Source organism: Mustela nigripes, chromosome 2 (genome assembly GCF_022355385.1).
Source record: "Mustela nigripes isolate SB6536 chromosome 2, MUSNIG.SB6536, whole genome shotgun sequence".
Classification (NCBI taxonomy): domain Eukaryota; kingdom Metazoa; phylum Chordata; class Mammalia; order Carnivora; family Mustelidae; genus Mustela; species Mustela nigripes.
The window spans coordinates 159,457,585-159,482,550 of record NC_081558.1 but is presented as its reverse complement, the minus strand read 5'-3'; the positions used below and the strand labels follow the sequence as shown (position 1 = coordinate 159,482,550).

At 40.2% G+C, this 24,966-nt stretch overlaps 1 protein-coding gene across 3 annotated transcripts in view; it reads left to right on the top strand.

Moving 5' to 3' along the window:
• SIDT1 (SID1 transmembrane family member 1) overlaps positions 1 to 24,966 on the top strand; it is a 97,891-nt gene that overhangs the window by 7,216 nt on the left and 65,709 nt on the right. For all 3 annotated transcript variants that reach the window (XM_059391957.1, XM_059391955.1, XM_059391956.1), the window contains one exon: positions 23,954 to 24,075. In XM_059391957.1, the coding sequence (XP_059247940.1) occupies positions 23,954 to 24,075 (122 nt within the window). The remainder of the gene's footprint in view (positions 1 to 23,953; positions 24,076 to 24,966) is intronic.

Below are 24,966 nucleotides of genomic sequence, written 5' to 3'. Positions count from 1 at the left end.
AGATATATGTTTACAGTTCCTTTTACCTTAGGGCATATTTCATGATTGATTAAGTTGAGTCACATTACTGTGTTTTAAAGTAAGGTAACAGTGCAGTTATGAAATCCTTTCAGTGTAGTTATGTTATCAACTTAGCAGTCTGTTAAGCATTGGACATGTGATTTCAGCTCAGGTCATGATCTTAGGGTCATGAGATGTAGCCCCAAGGCAGGTTCCTCACTGAGCGTGAAGCCTACTTAAAATTATCTCTCCCAGAAGGTGGTGGGGTTATGGACATTGGGGAGGGTATGTGCTATGGTGAGTGCTGTGAAGTGTGTAAACCTGGCGATTCACAGACCTGTACCCCTGGAGCTAATAATACATTATATGTTTATAAAAAAATTTAAAAATTTTTAAAAAAAAGATTCTCTCTCCCTCTCCCTCTGCCACTCCCCACCACCTCATGGGTGTGTGCGTAGATGCACACGCACACGCACATATTATGGCCTGTAAAATGAAGCAGTTTTTTTGCTGTTATTATTGTTCCAATGGTTTCCTTTTTTACTAATATATTGATATGTTGCCATTAGCCTCTTCTAGTTTTGTCTCTTAGTTCTCTATGATGAGCAATACTGAAATAAGATGGTAACTTCTTCTTCTTCTTCTTTTTTTAAAAAGATTTTATTATTTATTTGTCAGAGAGAGTGAGCACAGGCAGACAGAGTGACGGCAGAGGCAGAGGGAGAAGCAGGTTCCCCGCTGAGCAAGGAGCCCAATGTGGGACTTGATCCTAGGACGCGGGGATCATGACCTGAGCCCAAAGCAGCCGCTTAACCAACTGAGCCACCCAGGCGTCCCTGGTATCTTCTTCTCCATCTCTTTTTTTCAACTCCCAAATCTAAACCCTAGTTATGCCTATAAAGAAATTAATGAACTTATTCTACTTTTTATATTTTCTCCCCATTCTTGCCCCATTTTTGGTTAGTTGTACATACCTGATTGTTGAAGCATATAGTCATTACAAGCTACACTATCCCTCCTTACAACAAACATTTAGTCTTAGCTGTGCAGGTACCTGTATATTCACAACTAGACTTATGTTAATATTCTCCAGTCATCTGATTGTCTAAAGCTTATTCTCTAGGAGGTGCCTTCTACAATTCCTTCGTGTTTGTAACGCTTTGTCCACAGCCTTTGTACTTGCAAGTCTGATTAGCCGAATATAAACCCCTTACTTACAGTCTTTTTCCTTGAGTTTTAAGCATACTATTCCTTTGGTTTCTGGCAAAAGTGGTAATAAAAGGGATTCTTTCACTTGCAAGTAATTTCATTTTTCTGCCTGGATTCCTGAAAGACTCCTTTTCCTTTTTCTTTGAAATCCAGTAGTTTTCCCAGACTGCCATCTAATAGGTTAGTCTTTCCCAGGTACATGATGTAATTTTGCAATATGTAACTTAAGTGATTATTTCTTTAATTCAGGAAATTTTCCTTAGTGTTTTTAACATTCATTTATTCCAATGCTTGATTATCTTCTTTAGGAATTCTCTTTATACTTATGTTGGCTCTTCTTTGTTGTTTCCTATTACCTACCCATTTTTCTAGAATTATTTTTTTATATCCTGCCCAGATTTTAGAAAATTTTTTCTCCTTTTTACCTTCTGTTTTCCTTATGGCATTATGGAGGTTTTTTTAAATATCCCTCTGCTCCTCCAAATTAAATATTCATTTATGTTAAGATTTTAAATTTTAACTCTAATTTTTTTCCTGAGTTCTGCCCTTTCTTTCTTAAAACTTCATTTTTTCTAATCTCATTTCTGAATTTTTAAAATTCTGATTTATGGCTTTTTTCATAGTTTTTAACTGTTCATAATTCTTAATTTTGAAATATTATGCTATACTTTCCATCTGTTTTATAGGTACAGTTTTCCAACATATATTCACCATCTGAAATGGTGTTTTCTGCCTCTTACTTTCTTTTACTTACAGTGACTTTGTGTGGGATTCAATTGCAGTCTTTAGGTGTTGCTCATCTTTACATTAGGTGAGTTCTTCTTATTTTAGCAGGGAAAGATGGACCTAGATAGCTTTCCTGTCTTTCTTCTCTTATCTTTGTGAAGTGATCAAAATGTGATATTCTTTCTAAGAAATTTCATAGGTCCTCTCCCTCATATTATGGAGTCTTCCTCTTTCTATTCTAGTAAATTGATTAAACCCAAAGAGAACATTGTTATAACCTCTGATCTATAGCTGGTCAGTCAGGTGACAACATGGACTTTTTTAAAAATTTGTTTATTTATTTATTTAGGTAATCTCTAGGCCCAACCTGGAACTCGAACTCGCAACCCAAAGATCAAGAGTTGCATGCTCTTCTGACTGAGCCAGTCGGGTACCCCCAACCTAGATTCTTTGATTGGCACCTGAAAGCAAGTGGCAGTCTTACAGAACTGAACCCTTAACCTGTGGGATCTGACGCTATCTCCAAGTAGAAAGTGTCAGAATTGAGTTGAATTATGAAACACCCAGCTAATGTCTGAGAATCTCTTGGTGGTGTGGGGAAAAGCATATATTGTAACTGGGGGTGCAGAATTGTACCTCCCCATGACTAGCAAAATAATATTTCCAGGCTCTTAGGGAATCATAAGGGAAGATGACATCATCAGTTATCATCTAGGGCATCTATTGTGACCCATTATCCAGATCATCTAGAGAGGCAGCTCTACCTCTAGATCACTTAATAAGTATAGTAATCCTCAGTTTTGAATTTACAGTTAAATGGATAAGCATATCATTATTTTCTTGATTCATGCTAAACTGAAAGCCAGAAGAGTGAAACAAATTACATCAGCAATTACTGAGGCTAGACTATCCAAGTGTCGGAATTCAGGTTCATCATTTTATCCATTTTATCCATTTCAAATCTTGGACTGTGGAGTTCTCAGTATATATATATTTTTTAATGTAGGTTTTTGTTTTCTGAAATATGATGAACTTTACATTGTCTCTGGGTGGTGAGATTATAGAGTTTTAATGGTCTTTTCTGTTCTTTTCTGTATTTTCTGAGTATTTCATAAAAAATGTTTTGGGGCACCTGGGTGGCTCAGTGGGTTAAAGCCTCTGCCTTTGGCTCAGGTCATGATCCCAAGGTCCTGGGATCGAGCCCCACATCGGGCTCTCTGCTCAGCAGGGAGGCTGCTTCCCCCACTCTCTCTCTCTCTGCCTGCCTCTCTGCCTAGTTGTGATCTCTGTCTGTCAAATAAATCAATAAAATCTTTAATAAACAACAACAACAACAACAACGACGAAAACGTTTTACTCTCCTAAGGCAAGGACAACCACCAAGAGGCTGAGCAGTTTGGAGGAAGAACATGGGGTGAGGCTCCAGAAGATGTGTGTTTTTAATCTCTTTAACAACCTGTGTACCTGCAGCAAATCCTATTCCCTCCTTGAGCTTTATGTCCCCCGCAGATAAGAGAAGACCACATTTTTTCTCTCTAATGGAGTGCAAAAGTTCAGTGCTCTTTTTTTTTTTTAACCATGTGTAAGATTGTAATTTTTACATATAATTAAAAAAATATCCTATACTTGTATACAACTTCATCTATTTTTTTTATTTTAAGTAAGCTCTATGCACAGTATGGAGCTTAAACCCACAGCCCCGAGGCCAAGAGTCACATACTCTACCAACTGAGCCACCCAGGTGCCCCAAATCTTTTTCTTTTTTATAGACAAGTAGGAGAAATGTCTTGCCAACAAGATCATTTGTAACTCTTTGTCTCATAAAAGCAAATGAATGAAAACTTTAATTTATTGTTTCTGAAAAACTCCTTTTTTGTTTGTCTTGTTGTTTCTTTTGAGACGCTTCCCATAGGGCTCTTCACTGTCTAGAAGTGGTTTTGTTCTGTTTCATCTTGCTTTGTTCCCACTGAGCCTGTATTCCAGCCACCTTGTTTCTCTCGCACATTCCTTTTGTTTCTTCCTGAGTGTCATGGCAATAGGCTTGCTTTGGTATTGGGTTTAGTTTTTTGGTGGCTGTTATTTTGTTTTGTTTTGATTTTACTGCTGTGATGCTCCCTTCTGTGGGGGTATTTTTAGTATTTGATACAGAATGTAGGGATTTTCACTCATATGGAATATAAGGAACAATGCAGAGGATCACAGGAGAAGGGAGAGAAAACTGAATGGAAGAAATTAGAGAGGGAGACAGACCCTGAGAGACTCTTAACTGTAGAGAACAAACTGAAATTTGCTAGAGGGAAGGTGGTGGGGGAGGGGAGATTGGGTAATGGGTGATGGGCAGTAAGGAGGGCAAGTGCTGTGATGAGCAGGGATGAATCACTGAACTCTACATCTGAAACTAATGATGTACTATATGTTGGCTAATTGAACTTAAATTTTTAAAAAAGCAAAAAAAATTTATACACACACACACACACACATATACATGTATACACATGGATTTTTCAGTCTTCCTTCCTTTTGCTCTCTAGTTTCAGCACATTACCTGAAGTATCTCCTATGTCATTTCTCACTGTTGGCTTGAATCTAAAAGGCCAGGGACTTGATACTTGCAATACCGTGAAACTTCTGTGCTGCAAGAAGATGCCAGTATTTCTTTCTTCCTTTCAAATGGGTTGATATTATTACACGTTGCCATGGAGCCCCCAGAGTTTGTTAGCCAGCTCTTCCTACATTGTTTAACTCCGGAGTTAACTGAAGTTTCATGTCAACACACCAAGATGGTGTGTTGATGATTTAAAGATACATCTAATGAGCTATTCGAATTGGGGCCTCACCATTCTTTCTGCTTATTTACTAAGAAAAATACCAAAGATACCATGGTGTCTCCAGGCAATAAAATCATAGTCTTTTTCATTTTGCTAAAAAAATTACATTTTTGAATATTGTTTATTTTCTTTTCTTGGATATTGTGAAAAAATGGAAAGTTTGAAGGTTTTTTTCAGTACATTAGTTGCTATGCAAACCAAAACCAAACAAAACCTAAGGGCCTGTATTCTGCTTAAAAGCTAAGGTCAGCACTGAGAATAACTATTGGACTTAACACTTAAGTTCTCAGTCTAAGATCCTTTGGTTTTCATATGTAATAAGTTTCTAAAAATGTGTAAAAATTGTTTATACAGGAGAAGCAATTGATTTACCAGTCAAAAGATAGTGTTCCATTCCTGGAGAAAGAAAAACAAAGTTGAGTGGCATATAGCAAATGTAGGTTATATATTAAGTGTTATTAATAATAAAATTAATTGAAATAATTTGCTCTAGTAATTAATTACTTCCAAATTCTCACTTGTCTCATCCCCTCAGTTTATTTAAAGTGAGAATAGGCAAATAAATTGATTTTGCTCTTAGGAAGAAGGACAAGCATATGCTGATTTTGTACAAAATTAGACAGGCAGTGTTTCAATGGGTTGGATAAGAAGAGTGAATCTGGTTTGAAAGTATCTTATATTGAAAAATGCACCCAAAAAAAAAGTTGAATATAAACCTTCTTTCTGATAGCACAGCTATAGGAATCCATTTTCCTGTCATAGATCTCAAGAACTGGTAAATTTTCCCTCTGTTCCACTGAAAAGTTTTCAAGAGCTAGCTCTCAGCCCATAATTTTAAGGAAGTTAATTTGGGACCCAGCCTTCTTCAGTTGAGCCCAAGGCTGGCCAGCAGTGTCTATGTGTAATTATGAAAGTACTAGTTTATTTAAAGGTATAAATCACCAGTTTAGGTTAAACTCCTAAGTATTTAAATAAAATACCTTATTTCTGAAAATAATGGCAAAATTAAGTTTATCTATTATCACCAAGTAGCATGTAACCCTGAGTAAAAGCATCCTCTAACTACCTGTAGTCTTACAGTTGATTGGACCATTAAGAGTGTAAAGGTGTGCCCTTCCCTCTGCCTATCCTGGGACACAAAAATTTTTCAGCTTTGTCTGCTTCCTCACTCTTCCTTTATATATATTTTTTTAAATAGACTGTTTTTCAGAGAAGTTTTAGGTTTACAAAAAATTAAACATTAATTTATTTTTTATTTATAATTAATTATTAACATCTTACATTAGTGTGCTACACTGATGGACCAATACTGATACAGCATTGGTGTTGCAGTGACCTTTATTATTTGCTAAAGTTCACATTTTACTTTATGGTTCACTCTTGGTGTTATATGCTTCCATAGGTTTTGAGAAATGCGTAATGTATCTGCCATTACAGTGGATTGTACAGAATAATTTATTTCATCTCTGTAAAAAATCTCCTATGCTTCACCTATTCACCTCTCCCTCCTACCCTCAAATCCTGAAAATGGCTTATTTTTTTTACTGTATCTCTAGTTTTGCCTTTTCCAGAATGTCATATACTTGGAATCATACAGTATGTAGCCCTTTCAGACTTCCTTCTTTCACTTATCAATATGCATTTAAAGTTCCTTCATGGTTATTTTTCATAGCTCCATACCTTATTTCTTTTCAGTGTTGCATAGCATGTTCTTGTTTGGATATGCCACAGTTCATTTATCTGTTTACATATTGAAGGCTATCTTGGTTGCTTCCAATTTTTGACAATTACAAAGAAAGCTGCTATAAACATTTGTGTGCAGATTTTTATACAGACATAAGTTTTCAACTCCTTTGGGTAAATACCAAGGAGCTTAATTCCTGGATCCTATGGTAAGGGCATGTTTAGCTTTGTTAGAAACTGTCAAACTGCCTTCGAAAGCAACTGCACCATTTTGTACTCCCACCAGCAATGAGAGTCCTTGTTGATCTACCTCCTCAATTGCCACTCTATTAGGTGTAGAGTGGTCTTTCATTGTTTTAATTTGCAGTTTCCTAAGAGCATATTAGCATCTTTTCATATGCTTATTTACCACCTGTGTATCTTCTTTGGTGTGGCATCTGTTCTGATCTTTTGCTCATTTTTTAATCGGACTGTTTGTTTCCTTGTTATCAGTTTTAAGAATTCTTTGTACATTCTGGATACCAGTCTTTTATCAGATATGAGTTTTGCAAATATTTTCTCCTAGTCTGTGCCCTATCTTCTTATTCATGTAATAGTGTTTCTTTAACAGAGCAGACATTGTTAATTGAAGAAAGTACACTTACTAATTGTTTTTCCTGAATCACACCTTGGTGTTGTATTTAAAGGGGCTCCTGGGTGGCTTAGTTGGTTAAGCATCTAACTCTTGATTTTGCTCAGGTTATGATTTTGGGGTCATGATCTCAGGGTCATGAGATGGAGCCATATGTTGGACTCCACGCTGGGCATGGAGCCTGCTTGAGATTCTATCTCTCCCTCTCCCTCTGACTCTTCCCCCTCCTGCTCCCTCCCCCAATATGCAGCTCTCTCTCTCAAATTCATCAATTAATTAAAATAAAGTCAAAGTTCACCTAGATTTTTTCCTGTGTTATTTTGGTTATTTTCTGAAATTTTATAGCTTTGAATTTTACATTTAGGTTTATGATCCTGGTAGATAAACTTTGTGAAAGATATAAAGTCTGTGTGTGTGTGTGTGTGTGTGTGTGTGTGTGTGTGTTACTGCATATAATGTCCAACTGTTCCAGCATGAATTGTTGAAAAAAGATCACACTGTGTTTTTAATATTACAGTGTTATGTATATGTGGGCAAGTTTATAGACCTCCTTGGACCACAGAGTCTGAAAGCAGCTTTGTATGTGGAGCTCATTGTTCTTATCACTATTTCCATAACCTCTACCATTCCCTTGTGGCTAGTTTTTTCTGTGTATCTGGTATCTCTCTGCTCATCTCATGCTTTTTATCTTTCAGACCTTTTATGAACACTGTTGGCCCATCATGTTTCTTCCTCTCTGGTTGATGTTCTGGCTTTGCTACTGGCGAAGAAATTCCTTGTTCTTCATTTCAGACAACATGTTTTGTTTTGTTTTTTCCCATACCTCCTGATTCAGATAATCAGGGTAATGACGAGGGTAATCTCAGTTGCTAGAGAGTTGGTCTCCAGATTTTTAAAGTTATGCTATAGAATTTTAATAATACCAACAGTGGAGGATGAAAAACATATGCTATTTGGGAAGTCAGGCTATATTTGTTTTGACTTCGTGTTCCATTATTTCCTTTATTCATGGCAACAAGATTTTCTTGTCAAGTCTCTTTAGCTATAGAAGTGCGATTGGCTTGCATTTTCTATTCTTTTTTCTATCCCTAAAAGAAACATAAAATATTTCTGGAAACCATTGGGATAGAAAGGGATATTTGTATTTTTTTTTTAAGTTTTTATTTATTTGTATATCAGAGAGAGAAAGAGAAAGCACAAAGCAGGGGGAGCAGCAGGCAGAAGGAGAAGAAGGCTCCCTGCTGAGCAAGGAGCCCAGTGCAGGACTTGATTCCAGGACCCTGGGATTATGACCTGAGCTGAAGCCAGACATTTAACTGACTCACCTAGCCATCCCAGCGGTATTTGTATTTTAAACTTAAGAGCTAAAACAACCTTTTAAATCACCCAGTCTTTTCTCTTAACAGGAGAGAAAACTAAAAGCCAGTGAAATAAATTATTTGTCCCAAATCATGTAACTAGCTTGAAGCAAAGCTAGGAACATAACTCTGGTTTTTTGAAGATATTTCCTCAGGATATTTCCACTAAACCACTCTTCCTCCCACAAGAGCACATCTGTATATACTTACCAACAACAATAAAAAAATAATCTGAAGTATGACAGTCACACTTTCAGGTCATTTGATCACACTCTATGTGATCCCTTACATGTTCCCTTATAGTTACTGAAAATCTACACATGTTTTCATCTTTGTCTTTCCCCCCAGGAATTGTCCAGGCATCCATTCGTCTGTGTGAGTCAGGCCAGCAGGGTTGACACTAACTAAAACTGAGAAGTTCGCAGATTTGGTTCAATATTTCCAAAGCCGCAGCCACCCACCAACCATGATCTTATTCGGACCCCCTGTGAACCCAGAAGGCCAATCTTCATCTCTTTTATGCTCCATTTTCATCAATGCTTGGGTTCCTTTGTGACAGACACAAGGCAGCTTGGAGACCCAAGCAGTTAGCCTATACGTCACTAGAAGACAAGATTTATCCTGAGAACTGGTATTTCTGGATCTCCATTAAACAACCGTGAAGATAAGCCATAGCAAACAGGATTAACCAACTGTTTCTGTTCCTCTAGATTTAACTGCCCTGTTGTAGACAAATTGACTCAGTTATTTTAATTATCTAAACTGGAAGCATATATTAAAATATGACGTGAAAATACTCAATTTTTTTTTTGTTCTTTCCAGTATCTGCAAAAAAGAAATCCTGTATTTGTCCCTGCTCTCTCACCATACCATCTTCACCAGAGTAGAGTAATTATAACTTTCTAGGACAAAGACAATGTTTATCTGGTATTAAAAGTACAAGAAGTGGGGGATAAGGAGAGAGGCAAACAGAATGAAGTCGGTATATGTAGAGATGGTTTGGGAGGCTATGGCTAGTAAGGCTCCAAAGTAGCAATGGGCTATGAGCAAGGTAGAAAAAGAAAGAGGGTGTGGGATCAGGCAAAGTTCTTAGCTGCAAGTGACATAGATCAACTAGCTAACTTAAGCAAAAAAGTCATTAGAAGAATGTTGGGTTGCTCACAAACCTGAGTTGCCAGGCTCAGACCACAGGGAAGGACCAAGAGAAACTAAGCTACAGGAAATTATGGCAACAGTCATGCCACAGAGTGGTTTTGTCAAGATGCCCACCTGGGAATCACCACCTCCTCTGCTGTTAAATATGGTTACCCCAAACCTGCTGCCATGATCCCTACTGGTATCAGCATTGCAGTGAATTCTAAGCTCTCCCTCCATCTTTAGATCATGTAATCACCACTGAAAAATACCAGGTGGAAGTGTCCAACTACCTGAGCACAGGTCACATGACTCTTTTGGCATCCCTCATATGTGCCACCTCCCACAAAACTCATCAGGTTTAATGGAGTGGAGGAAGTCCCTTTAAAACATGTAAAGGATTTGAATGCTGCGTAGCCTCCAAGTCCATTCCACCTAAAGTCCTTATGGGGTCTTCTCAAGCTAGGGCATTTGTTCAAAGACAGATACATAGATCCCAACATTGGTCGTCAGGGACCAAGATGTGGCAGGGAGGAAGAAGGGTGCTTGAACCTTCTATCTATGTCCATTAAAGAGAAACATCTAATCAAGTTTCAGAGAAGAATTAGAGTAGTACATAGCATCTCTGCCACCATGTTCACTCCATGACTGGAAAGAGTTAATTTCTTGAATGTGGCCTTCCCTGAGGCTTCTTCTGTTCATCTCAAGAAATTTTCCTTTAGGATTTTTTTTTAACTATATTATGCTAGTCACCATAAAATATATCATTAGTTTTTAATGCAGTGTTCCAAGATTCATTGTTTATGTACAACACCCAGTGCTCCATGCTATACGTGCCCCCCTTAATAACCATCACCAGGTCAACCCATTCCCCCCACCACCCTCCCCTCCAAAATCCTCAGTTTGTTTCTCAGAGTCCACAGTCTCTCACCGTTCATCTCCCCCTCCGATTTGAACCAATTCACTTTTCCTTTCCTCCTCTTAATGTCTGCTATTTTGAGGGTGGAAGATGTTTACAGACGATCAGCTTTGTCTTATTTAGAAAGCAACTTCCTGGGGTGCCTGGGTGGCTCAATGGATTAAAGCCTCTGCCTTCAGCCCAGGTCATGATTTCAGGGTCCTGGGATGGAGCCCTGCATTGGGCTCCCTGCTCAGCGGGGAGCCTGCTTCCCCCTTTCTCTCTGCCTGCTTCTCTGCCTACTTGTGATCTGTCAGTCAAATAAATAAATAAAATCTTTAAAAAAAAAAAAAGAAAGAAAGAAAGCAGTTTCCTGTAATACTTATATCCTGACAAAACTTATTTAAAACTATAAATGATACTGGTATGTTAATAAATACCACTACAGAAAGAATTGCTGGTAAGTGTCACACCATAACTCTGACAGTCATAACAATAATTTTCTAGTGCCTTTCCAGCTTCAGAACATTAATTAAGTGGGCCTCAGAATAGCTCTCGAGAAACTTGCCTGCAGTGCAATCATTCAGCATATAAATAAAATCTAAGGAGTGGATCCTTGAATTCTGCTTAAACCATAAAATAATTATTTTTCCCTCTTTGAGCCCCTCCACTTGTACTCCAAAGTAAAGGAATTGTAAGGACAGGGAGTATAGGTGAGAGATAGGGAGAAAAAGACAGGAAAGGTAATGGAGAAAAGGAACCAGGCACAGGAGATGAGCAGACCCCAATACCTAGAAGATGAGGAACCAACATGCAGCTGGTTGTCTCCCAGGAACCAAGCCTGGACATGCCTAAAGCAGGGAAGGTCATGGGATTGAGGAGCCAATGCAAAAACTGTGAGAGAACTGGTGAGACAGAAGATGGTTAAGCTCTTGAAGTGAGAGACAAATAGCAGCCCATAATTTTAAGAGGCCACTGGTGAGGAATAGGTTGGAGAAGAGCTTTTTTTTTTTTTTTTTAAGATTTTTATTTATTTATTTGAAAGACAGAGATCACAAGTAGGCAGAAAGGCAGGCAGAGAGAAAGGGGGGAAGGGGAGAGGCTTTAACCCACTGAGCCACCCAGGTACTTTGGCTCAGAGAGCTTTTTTGTTGTGCTTCTCTGCCTCTTTGGGTTTGGCCTAGATGGATTGCCACCTGCTCTGCCTTATCGCCCTTATGAGGGAGAAAACCCGCAGCACCAGGCCAAGGCTGGCTGGGCAACGTGGTCTCACATCTGCGAGGGCCTGCTGGAGCACATAGGATAACCACTGTGACTGTTGACCTGCTGCTGACTCTGAGCATTCCCTCCTTCCCCACCACCCCCTTCACAAGGCATAGGCCAGCAGATTATAATGGGAGCAAAAACGGGGTGCAGGTGGAGAGAAGGGGGGTAGAAGTAAAATGAGATGGGGGCAGACTGGACCCCTGTGTGAGTGTGAAAAGGGGCGTGGTCAACTCAGAGGTTGTCCACACTGTGGTGGGGGGGCTTTCCTTCCAGCCCCTCTTTCTACCCTGGACCATCCTCCCATTTAGCACCGATCCGCTGGGGTTCTCAGTACAACCCCAGGTAGCTGATACTTTCAGAAGTTTGAATTCACAGGAGAAAATAACACATGTGCAGAACAAAGCTACACGAGAGAAATCAACCTGGACAGCCTTTACCAGATGTTGTCCAACTAATAAACAGGAAGAATAAGATTTGAAAATAAGCGAAGTGACTATTGTGAAAGGGATAAGGCTTCGTTAAAATGAAGTAGGTCACAGTTATACAGATGAGCCAACTGGAAATCTGAGTTGAAAATAAAACTGTTTACCTGAAGACCTCAGCAATGGGTTGAACATTAGAATGAACAGCGCATTAGAGAACTGGAAGACATACCTAAAGAGATGTAGGGGTATCAACAGAAAAATTAAGAAATTGAGACAGATGACCTGGTTATGATATCAACATAATAGGGAGCCCACAAGAAGAAAACGAATGGGAAGAAAGAAATATTTGTAGAAGAGTTAAGAATAGCCACTTCCCCAACATCATGGGGGTGCTTTCTCAGGACTTGTTGAAAGTTACAAGCTTAGGAAGACTATTTCCATTCATATAATAATGGTAAATATTTGTAGTGTATATACTAAGGGCCAGATACATACTGGATTCTAAATACAAGTCTCAGAGAGAGAGATGAAACAAATGCATGGAACAATGACCAACTATTACAAACCATGAAAAGAGTATATAATTAAGTATAAAATTGAGTAGTGCAGTCCATAAGACTTATGAGTGTTAAACGGTGGGGTCAGGTTAAGTTAGGGTCTTCGGGATAGACGTGACTTGCCGCCTGTTCTTGTGAACAAAATATGTAGGACAGCATTTCCAAAGGACGTACTATGGAACAATTACTTTGTAGGACAGTCTTGGGGTTGCACATAAAATGCTTTCCAAATGTAGTGGAGCTTGGCCATGGTCTGACTGCCTAACATATGAGTTCCATTCCTATATCTTTGGGGAATTCTTCATTTTAGGAGTCTCACTGGAGCTAGAACTCCTTCCTGTACTGAAGCAGAACAGCAGCACCTGCTTACACACACACAGGGACAAACACTAACCCCAATTTCAGTCATGGCACGTGGCCTCAGTGCTACCAATCATGTCTGCCTTTCCCAGACTTTGATTTGGGAGCCAGCGATGTAGAGAAGCAGCTGTTGACGGAAACAGAGGCCACACTGGTTTCCAGCAATGGCCATGGCTATGGGGCAACAGCACTTAAAACCCTCCAGAAGCTTTCTGTTGCCCTTGGAGTAAAGCCCAACCCCTCTCATGTGACTTTAAGACTCCCTAGGACTTATCATGGTCCTTCACACACCTTCGACTTCAGCCAAACTGATTTTCTCTTAATTCTTCAAACTTCCTTCTTGCCTTTTTTCTCATTTCTCCCCCTTCTCTCCCTCTCTCCCTCCTCCCCTATGTCTACTACACTGTTCCTTTGGTTAGGACATTTCTCTTGTTCTGCCCTGCATTTTTCTGGTTAACTTGTACTCATCCTTGAAGAAAATACTCACCCTGAAAATCTATGTCATGCACTACCACAGGAACTTAGATATTAATGTCATTCTTTGTTTAATGGGCATTCCATTCCACTGAGACCTGTGGTCTCAGTGAAGGCAGACCAGATCCACATAGCTTGGTAATGTCCCTCCTGTGCCAGAACAATGCCTGGCATGGGACAGAAAGTCAAATATTTAATGAATGAACAAAGTTCATCACAAAGTAGCTGGAATGTAACCTGTGTTTGGTTCTATACTCCGGGCCTGCCAGTCATTATACCTCTTTTTAATGTTTTCCTATGTTTTTATGGGAATTGAAATGTTTAATACAAAACTTCCATCAAAAACCTAAAGAGGAAAGTTTATATGGATGCATTTGGGTGTATAATGAAATGGGCGAGTTGAGGTATGTAAAGCATGCTCCTTAGGAAAGAGTTTGGAAAGCAAAGTGCTGAGTATCTAAAAGTAGAGGGAATAAATAGCTCCCAAAGGGTAAACTGCTCTTTTCAATGAGATGAATGAGCTGTTCCAGGAAAGCTGTAAGCCAGACTGTGAAAGGAAATGAATATCCTATGTGAGATGGACCATATAACCTTCTCCTTTGCCAGTGGTGTTTGGGCTTCTAAGTGTGTCTCCGCACATCAACAACTGGTTGATTGGTGAATGTGTGGGAGTGAAAAAGCACTGCCTAACCCCAAGTGCAGGTGGGAGAGCTCTGCCTTCCACTCTGCCTGGTGCTCTGTGGGCCACAGGGTACTGTTGCCCATACTCTCCGGAGGTAGATAGTCTGGGTTTACTGTTTCCATTCTACAGTTGAGGAAACTGAGGTCCAGAGAATTTAAGTGATTTGTTCAAGGTCACCCAGATAGTGTAACGTTGGTGCCAGACATAAAATCTAGGTCTACATATTTTTCTTCGTTATGGTGTAAATTTACAGAAGATGGTTTTTTAAGGTCAAATCAGGCAGAGGGAATTTTAAACAGTCACATCAATAACTGTAGGAATTATTTTAATGTTTATCTCTTTAAAAAGAAAGGTATAACCTTTGATTGAAATAACTCCACTCCTTATGGTAATTATAAAAATTTGGGGATGAATGCTCCATTTATTTATTTATTTTTAAAGATTTTATTTATTTATTTGACATATGAGCTCCATTCCTGTATCTTTGGGGAATTCTTCATTTTAGGAGTCTTCACTGGAGCTAGAACTCCTTCCTGTACCGAAGTAGAACAGCAGCACCTGCTTACACACACACAGGGACAAACACTAACCCCAATGTCAGGCATGGCACAAGTGGGGGGGGGGTGCGGTGGAAGCAGGCTCCCTGCTGAGCAGAGAGCCCGACATGGGGCTCGACATGAGCCTCGATCCCAGGACCCTGAGACCATGACCCGAGCCAAAGGCAGAGGCTTTAACCCACTGAGCCACCCAGGCGCCCCTGAATGCTCCATTTATTAGGACTTTCTAGCCTCTAATAAGAAGGGGATTCAGAACTGCAAGGCCCCTTTGCCCAGGAACAGCCATTTTTCCTACTAGTCACAGAACAGCCCCTCCCAGCAAGCCTGCTTCATTCAGCATGAAGGGTCTTGGCAGGTAGGTACAAGCTGTAGGTAAGCTCATGGTCTGGGAGAGGCTCAGAGTCTTGGAGAATGACTTTATTGCTTAAAAATCCTACAAATCTTATATTGTTTGGGTTGATTTATGTTCTCCCAAAACACACGTTGAAGTCCTAATCCCTGGAATCTATGGGTGTGGCCTTATTTGGACATAGAGTTTTTGCAGCTGTAACCAAGCTAAGAGGAGGTCGTTGAGGACGGTCCTAACCCGGTGTGACCCAAATCCTTACAAGAAGAGGGAAGTTTGCATACAGACACGCACAGAAGGGAGGTCAGCATGTGAAACAGAGACACGCAGAGAACACCGTGTGACAATAGGTAAAGATGAGAGCGAAGCAGTGGTAAGCCCAGGAGCACTGAGCACTGATGGTTATCACCAAAAACTGAGATGAGGCAAGAAAGGACTCTATCCAGAATTTCAGAGGGAGGGTGGCCGGGGTGACATCTTGATTTCAGACTTCTGGTCTGCAGGACTGTGAGGGAGTACATTTCTGTAGTTTCAAGCCACCCAGTCTGTGGTACTCTATTAGGGCAGCCCTAGGAAACAAATACACCTAATGCAGAATCTGGGCTAGCACCTCCCCACCTGGGTCCCTGACCATATTTCTTTTCCAGGGTAGAACAGTGGGGACATGGGTCATGTTAATCAGACCAAAGACAATGTAAGGTTCTGCAGCTAGCTGAGAGAGCGGGGGGGGGGGGGGGGGGGGGGCCCGGGGACGGTAATTGATGTAGTTAGCATTAGCGGATCAAGCACCAAAGTAAGGATAGACTATAGCGAAATAAACCAGGAGAGCAATAAGAGTGTTTTGGAAACTGAGCATTTGCCGCACCCCTGAACAACAAAAAGACTACATAAAATGAGGGCTGTCGTGCAGAAATGGGCAAAACACAAAGGCCAGTGCATCATGGCTTCTTTTTTATTATTATAATGTAATATTTTAGATATATAAACAAGTATAGAAAATAACATAACAAACACCTATGTACTGACAACTCAGCTTAAGAAACAAAAGGCAATTAGAATTCCCTATTTGTCCCCACCCTAAGCCATGCATGGCCACAAGAACTTGAATGTTAATGCAATTCCTTATTTAACTGGCATATCATGTACAAACCTGTGATCTCAGTGGGGCCAGACTATGTCCACATAGCTTAATAATATATCTCCTGTGCCAGAAAAATACCCGGCACAGGACAGGGAGTCAAATATTTTTTGAAAGAAAAAAAGTTCATCCTAAAGTAGCTAGAATCTAGACTGTCCTGGGATGTCCTCCATCCTCCAAAGTAACCATTTGGGGGAGACAGTTTTTCATGGGTCTCTTGATTTCTGCACATCTTATGGGAAGACACTGACTGAATTTTTTCCTAACACTATCATTTCAAGGATATTTGTATAGCAAACAGCTGGTAGGGACAGTGTCCCTCTCTGGAACAAAGGTAAGGCAGATTTACTGCCCATTATAAAAGATACGTGCTCCCAAGCTCTTGGTTCCTCTTCTGTCTTGCAACCCACTGATGTATGAAAGCAGCCATCTGGGCGCATTCACATCATCTTCTTGGTACTGGGCAGCAAGAGGGAGTGATGCAAACATGCTGATGGCCATGCTGCTTGCTGTGACAAGAAATAAAGAAATAAAGGTCCTTAGTCCCTAACCCAGAAGTCTGTCCTCCATACGAACAGTGAAACTGTGGCAACTGGGGTAAAGTCTCAGATCCTTCAAAGCTTTGGAAAACAATTATCTTCATTTTGGTGTTTATCACTTCTGTAAATGTATCTTTTACTAGGGATGGATAACAGATAGATGGATAGTTTTGTTTTGCTTGTTCACAAAGTTTATGTAAACTAGATCATGCAGTATGTATCCTTCAGCCACCTGCTATTTTCCTCAGTTTATCTTCAGAGCAATCTGTATCGATCCATATTGTAGCTTATTCTTTTCACTCTTATCCATCATCCCCAGTACATATGTAAGAGAGTTCCTCTTGTGTATAAACTTAGTGGAAACACTGGGATGTAATGTGAACTCATCTTCAGCTTTAGTAGAGATGGCCAATTTGCCCTCCGAAGTGGTTCTACTAAATAACATTTTCATAAGTGATTTTCAAGAGTTCTTGATTCTCCTCATCCTTGCAAATGTGCGATTATCACACTTTTGAGGCTTTACTTTTCTTAAGAGTGTAAAGAACTGAGCATCTTTTCCCATGTTCTTTGGTCATTTGTCATCTCTGCAGTTACCTATTTTTCTCTTGGGTTGTGTTTTTCTATGAGATTTAAAGACTCTTTTCATATTCAAGATATTGATATTTTGTCTGTTGTGGGTTTTTTTGTACAAGTAACATATCCTATTCTATGGCTTGTCTCTCTCCTTCATTCATGGTATTTATATCGTTTCTTGATTTCACAGTGAAGTATTAGGAGAAGCCTATATCCATATCAATGTCTAGTGGAGTCAGGGATTCAAAATAATGGTGATAGCATGATCTGACCAAGCATTGTGTGCAGACTGAGATACCAGAAGCTTGGTTTCCAGGCATAATTCTTCCATAGCTGAGTGTCAGTGGGGAAGTCATGTCACCTCTGTGTCTGTAAATAGAACCTTTGAACTAGATGGTCTTCTTGAGCACCTTCCCAAATACAAGTTTCTGTAATGAGTCAAGGTCATGTGCACCAGGAAGGCAATGACAGGACCTATGTGGACAAGTCCATCTTAACTATAGTTTGACTGACCAGCTACTGTGCTGTTTTTCTAACTCCCCCACATGGGTAGCCACTTTGTCCTCTATGTACCCACAGCACTTGCTCATGTTGCTACCACAACATCATCACATTATGCTGTTGGTAATAACATCATTTGTCTCTTCGACTAGATCATGAGATCTTCAAGGGCAGGGCTGCCTTTAGTGTACCCGCAGCATCCCTCATAGTTCTTAATTCACTTAATGTTTGCTGTGTGATGGAGGGAGCATGGAAGGACAGCAGGAAAGGGTGGAAAGAGGGAGGGCAGGAAGGAAGGAAGGACCGAATAACCTGAACACCTAATGAACGTAACACAGTTACTAAAACTGTGCATTAGGAAAAGCAAATGCTATTTTTGCTCTTTTACTGGGAGACTCAGTTTTTCAAGATCACACGGAAAACAGTGCTATGCTTAATAATGGAAGCCAGTAATCTCTGATTTAGAATCTGATATTCCAACTAATAGAGCCTACAGTCTCATTAATTAAGGAAAACCAATCCAGATTTTAAATTAAACTCATTCTCATCCTCTTTATACAACAGAATTATATTACTGAGAATTTTGAACTTTTCCCTGCTGACACATTCCAAAAGATTAAAAAGGGAGTCTCGAAGCTTTAAGACATTTTATAATTGTGGCCTATATAATATCAGAAATGGAAGTACTTAAATAATTCTCCTCTCTTAGCTATAACTCAACTCCTTGCTTGTAATGAACATAGAAAGAAAGTAGATATGTGTACAGCAGTCCCCCCCCTTTTCCGTGATTTCACTTTGCACAATTTCAGTTACCCATAGACAACCGCAGTCCAGAAGCAGATGATCCTCCTTCTGACAGATGTCAAAAGGTCAATAGTAGCCTAATACCACGTTGCAATGCCTACGTCTCTCATTTTGCTTCATCTCATCATGTAGGCATTTTAACCTTTCACATCATCACAAGAAAAAGGGTGAGTATAGTATGATATTTTGAGATAGAGAGAGTGAGCACATTCAATAACTTTTATTATAATATATTATTATATTTTATTTCTAGGTATTGTTATTAATCTCTTACTGTGCCTAATGTATAAATTAAACTTCATCTATGTATGTATGTGTGGAAAAAAACATGGTGTCTATATACGGTTTGGTACTATCTGCAGTTTCAGACAACTGCTGGCGGTCTTGGAACATACTCCCCCATGGATACGGGTGGGGGGACTATGAAATGCTCATGACAAAAGGAAGAAGCCACAGGAGGGAAAATCTTGGCTCTTAAGAATGGTCTCCAGAGGCACCTGGGTGGCTCAGTTGTTAAGCATCTGCCTTCAGCTCAGGTCATGATCCCAGGGTCCTGGGATTGAGTCCTGCATCAGGCTCCCTGCTCTGCATGAAGCTTGATTCTCCCTCCCCCACTCCCCCGATTGTGTTCTCTCTCTTGCTGTGTGTGTATGTCTCTCTCTCTGTCTCTTTCTGTCAAATAAATAAATAAAATCTTTAAAAAAAAAAAAGAAAAGAATGGTCTGTTACAAGGTATCATGATCATGCATGGTCAGTACTCTGTCCTTCATTTAGTTTTGCTTCTACAGGGCTTACTTCACTCTAGCAAATGTAATCCAATTTTCTCAGTTGCACATTAGCCTCTGGAAAAGCAAAGCAAAATTTGAACAGGACTCTTTATCCTTTCCTGGGGGCAATGCATTATCTATTTGTGTCGAAAAGCTGCCCAGTGTCTTCTATCTCCTACTCTAATGTATTTTTCTGCAATTTATTATGTCAGTATCTCTGAGTGTTTTTATTATAATTAGTAAGACCATTAATATATAGTACAAAAGTAAATGGATTATAAGAACCAAACAAGGAATAAAATTAGGTGTGGCAATGAGCAGGGAATGGGGTAATCTTGTTGTGATGTATCTGTTGTGCTCCTTACAGATCTCCTTCTTCTAGCCCAGTGTCAGCCCCATTAGATACCAGCTTCCAGACGTACTCATGACATTTGGTGGTGTCATGGTTGTGTACTTCATAATAATGGGCAGTTGGCAAGCTGCTGACAAACGGGGGGTCATCCCCTAGCTGGATCTGTGGGATCAGTACTTCCCAAAGTGTAGGCTCTAATCCATCTGCCTCAGCACCCCGCGGCATGCTTGGTAAGCATGCATATTTTTAGATTCTCTGCTTGATCTGCTGAATCGGAAATGCTAGGGGTGGGCTTGAGGGATGCAAATGCCAAAAAGCAAACAGTTGAGAATCACTGTCTTAAAGTATGCGGGGAGAAAGTGGAGGGAAATCCCTCTGGCATGAGTACCTTAAGAAGAGAAGAGGAGGGGCGCCTGGGTGGCTCAGTGGGTTAAGCCTCTGCCTTCAGCTCAGGTCATGATCCCAGGGTCCTGGGATCGAGCCCCGCATCGGGCTCTCTACCCAGCGGGAAGCCTGCTTCCTCCTCTCTCTCTCTCTCTGACTGCCTCTCTGACTACTTGTGATCTCTCTCTCTGTCAAATAAATAAATAAAATCTTTAAAAAAAAAAAAAAAAAAAGAAGAGAAGAGGAAGCTGCATTCCTAGGTAACAAAAAGAGGGCAGACAAGCTAAAGAGGAAGCTTGCCTAGTTTACAGCTTTCCTTAGGTTTTACCTCAGTTCTGACTACTACGGATGTCAGCCAGACTAAGAGCGTGCTCTAAAACCATGTGCTGCATAATGCCGGTGAGTGTTTGGATTATGAACTGCAGAAGTGAGCTTGCTTCTGAGCTCATGCATTTTGTCAACATTAGGAACACCAGAGATGAAGTCTGCAGCCCCCTAAAAGAGCCAAGCAGGTAAACAGTTAAAATACTGTATGATTCACAACAAGGTATCACTTCACACCCACTAGGATAGTAGTGATCAAGAAGATAGCAACGGGGGCACCTGGGTGGCTCAGTGGGTTAAGTCTCTGCCTTCGGCTCAGGTCATGATCTCAGGGTCCTGGGATCGAGCCCCACATCGGGCCCTCTGCTCAGCAGGGAGCCTGCTTCCCCGACCCCCACCTCTCTCTGCCTGCCTCTCTGCCTACTTGTGATCTCTCTCTCTCTCTCTGTCAAATAAATAAATAAGATCTTTAAAAAAAAAAAAAAAGAAGAAGAAGATAGCAATAAGTGTTGACAAGGATGTGGGGAAACTGAAGCCCCTATATATTACCAGTAATGTAAATTGCTAGGATGTAAAATGGTGAATCCTTTTAGAAAATATTTTGGCAGCTCCTCAAAAAGTTAAACGTAGAGTTGCCATGTCCTGTAATAATTCTATTCCTAGGTATACACTCAAAAGAATTGAAAACATATTCACACCAAAACTTGTATATAAATGTTCATAGCAGCATTGTTTGTAATAGCCCAAAAGTGGCAACAACCAAAATGTCCATAAATGGAAGGATACCTAAAAAATGTGATACATGCATACAAAGGAATATTATTTAGCAATAAAAACAAATGCTACAAAATGGAAGAATTTTGAATACATTATGCTAAGTGAAATAAGCCAAATACAAAAGGACATATGCCAAATACAAAAGGACATTTCATATGTATGAAATGTCGAGAATAGATAAATTCAAAGAGGCGAAAATTAGATTATTGGTTACCGGGGATTAAGGGAAGGAGAGAATGAGGAATGACTGCTAATGGGTACAGGGTTTCTTTTTAGAGTGATGAACATATTCTGGAACTAGATAGTGGTTTTAGTCGTACAGCTCTATGAATGTACTAAAAACTACTGAATTATACTCTTTAAGAGGGAGTTGTGCAGTATGTGAATTACATCTCTATTTTATTTTTTTAAAGAGTTTATTTATTTATTTATTTGTCAGAGAGAGAGAGAGAGCACATGCACAAGCAGAGGGAATGGCAGGCAGAGGCAGAAGCAGGCCCCTCACTAGGCAAGGAGGAACCCAATGCTGGACTCAATCCCAGGACTCTGGGATCGTGACCTGAGCCAAAGACAGATGCTTAATGAACTAAGCCACCAAGGCATCCCTGTATCTTTGTTTTAAAGAGTGATAGAAGAACTGTCCACAAAAAAAATAATAAATTGGACTACATAAAAAAAAATGCTTGGCAGTTGTCTACTGGAAAAACTCACTTCCATTTTCTTCTACTCACACTCAACACTTCTGATACCAGATGTGTGGGTTTTCGACACATCAAGTAATTCTGTGATACCAGCTGGGTGCCCTGCAGTTCATTTCAGCTCTACCTGGTTTTAGCATCAGATCTTGTAGGTTAAGGGCTCAGCCCCATAAGATTGCCCACCTCCCACTTAAGATGCCAATTGCAAAAAAAAAAAAAAAAAAAATGCCAATTGCAAGTCTAGGTATTAGGGTAAATCTGAAAACTCCCCCGAGTTTTCAGATGTCGTGAAAAGAAGGGCCATCTGTACCCCAATGTTTATAGCAGCAATGGCCACGGTCGCCAAACTGTGGAAAGAACCATATAGGACAATGCCTAGATGACTCTGACATCTGAAGGGGCATAGCCCTGGGAATAAGAAGACTTGATCAGGTCCTGTCAATGAGGAGATGAATGATGAGAACGGTGGGAACATCATTGTGGGTGGAGGGGAAGGTCTGGATACAGACAGTATGAAGGACACAGAAGCAGTAGAATTCTACAACCTATTGACTGAGAAGACTAACGAAGTAGGAATCAAGGATGGCTCTCATCTAATGGTTCTCATTAGATGAAATGGCTTCCTGGTGAGGCCATTCAATAAGCAAGAAAATACAGATGAAATTAAAGTTGAGAGTGAAGAGAGTGATAGATTCCATTTCTGACAGGTAGAGTTTGAGGTGCTCATGGAACATCCAGAACTTAGGGAAAAGGTCTGCACTAGAGGTAGGATGTTGGTAGTTATCGGGGCAGCTTAATTTCCATGGAAACATATAGAGCTTAGGCTCAAGAAAATGTTCCTTCGGGGCACCTGGGTGGCTCAGTGGGTTAAGCTGCTGCCTTCGGCTCAGGACATGATCTCAGGGTCCTGGGAAGGAGTCCCACATCGGGCTCTTTGCTCAGCAGGGAGCCTGCTTCCTCCTCTCTCTCTCTGCCTGCCTGTCTACTTGTGATTTCTCTCTGTCAAATAAATAAATAAAATCTTAAAAAAAAAAAAGAAAATATTCCTTCATGAACAAGTGCTTCTTACCAAATTAATAAATTACTCTTGGATTGTTTCAACATTAAAAAAAAAAAAGCAAAGTTGTTCAATGAAGAATGATGTAAGAGAACCAAATATTAGTTACATGATACCCATGTGGTTCTGTCTCCTCTGTTTCTGTTTTGAACATTTAGAGCTGCAAGATTTTCTTGTTTCATTTCTTCTCCCTAATAAAGAAGCTTTCAAGGGAACACTAAGGTTTTAATACAGCAGGAGGGGAAATCTCATGTGAAAAATCAAGTTCTACTTTTTCTTTCTGACCATGTCTTTTTCCTATTTTGTTCTTTCCATGTATTCTATGGTATTACACAAAATAAAGGGAAACACCAGAACCATCTAGATCCAGGGCCATAGCTCAATTTTCTGTCCTTAAAATAGCCATGATAGTGTTAAATCCCTGGGGTTGATCTGTGTATTCAGAAGGAACCGTGAAGCTGCTGATGGAGAAAAGCATTTTGTGTCAGGGGCTGATTTATGCCTTGGAGCAGGGCAAAGAGAGAAATACTCAGCCCCTGTGGTATCTGTTGCTAGGGGAGCACCAGACCATCTGCTAGGCTTTAATAAAACATGGCAATAACATTTTGGTTTGAAGCACAGAATGATTTAAGGAGCTCGTAGGTCTTTTTTAATTTTTTTGAAGATATTTGTATCTGTAGCATTTATATTCAAATGAGAAGAGACATCAATATCTTTCTTTCTCTCTTCTGGGCTTATTCTCAAAACCTTGTATTGACTGTCCAATGAAGCCTACCATTTGAAGCCTCCAGAATCTGTTTTCACTGAAGATCATGTCAGGTGGCAGCCACCGTGTGTGTGTGTGTGTGTGTGTGTGTGTGTGTGTGTGTGATTTGCCTTACCCCTCTTTCTGCCCTGGCTCACAGGTGAACGCTGTACGGGTCTATGTGAATAGTTCCTCAGAGAACCTCGACTACCCAGTTCTCGTCGTGGTTCGCCAGCAGAAAGGGGTGCTATCCTGGCAGGTTCCTCTGCTCTTCCAAGGACTGTAAGTAGATCTTCTCCTGGACAATTTTGCTACACCTGTTTTCTTTCAATGACCTAGACCTTACTTGGTGTTTTCCCTAGTAAAAGGGGAACTCAGTCTTCTAGAATGTTGACATCACATGCATCCTAAGTGCAAATAATAGTCATAAGACATAACCCGAGCTGTCCAGGTCTGTTCAGTTTCCATCTTCTGTTTTTGTCTTTTAAGTACACCAGGCATCAAGCCCAATGTGGGGCTTGAACTCACAACCTTGAGATCAAGACGTGAGCTGAAATCAAGAGTCAGACGCTCAACCAACCAAGCCACCCAAGCACTCTGACTCTTTGAATTCAGATGAGCAAGCACTCTACGCAGATGTGTAGCACCCAGAAGAAGCTTTAGCATTTTCATTCTACCCACAATATTCTGTAGCTCTTGGTTAGTGGATCATTCACTGAGAACAGGGCTGGGTTCCGAAATCAGGGTAAGTGAGTAACACCTCCAATCTTCAAAATGCCCAAAGAGTGTGCCTCCTTCATTCTATAGCAGTTAAGTGCAACTAAGTGCTAGAAACTAAGGATACAGTAGTGGGGGGATTGGAAAACAAAATCCCTGCCCTTGTGTAGTTTATACTTTTGTAGGAGAAACTGTATAAGTTACTCTTGCACTACTAAGAAAAAAAACAGAAGGCATTCAGACATAGGTACCTAGTATGGTGTTAACTCATTTTAGTGGCTGAGTAATTTGACAATTGAAACAATAGTAACTCTCATAGCCTTGACTTGGGCTGTGGGGTTTGTTTGTTTGTTTTTATGTTCCATTTTGCAAAAGCTCAAAGAGTGGGAATATGAAATCAACTGGTTGTTCTATCAGCACAGTTTCCCTTCAGAATTTGTTATTTTTTCCTTCATT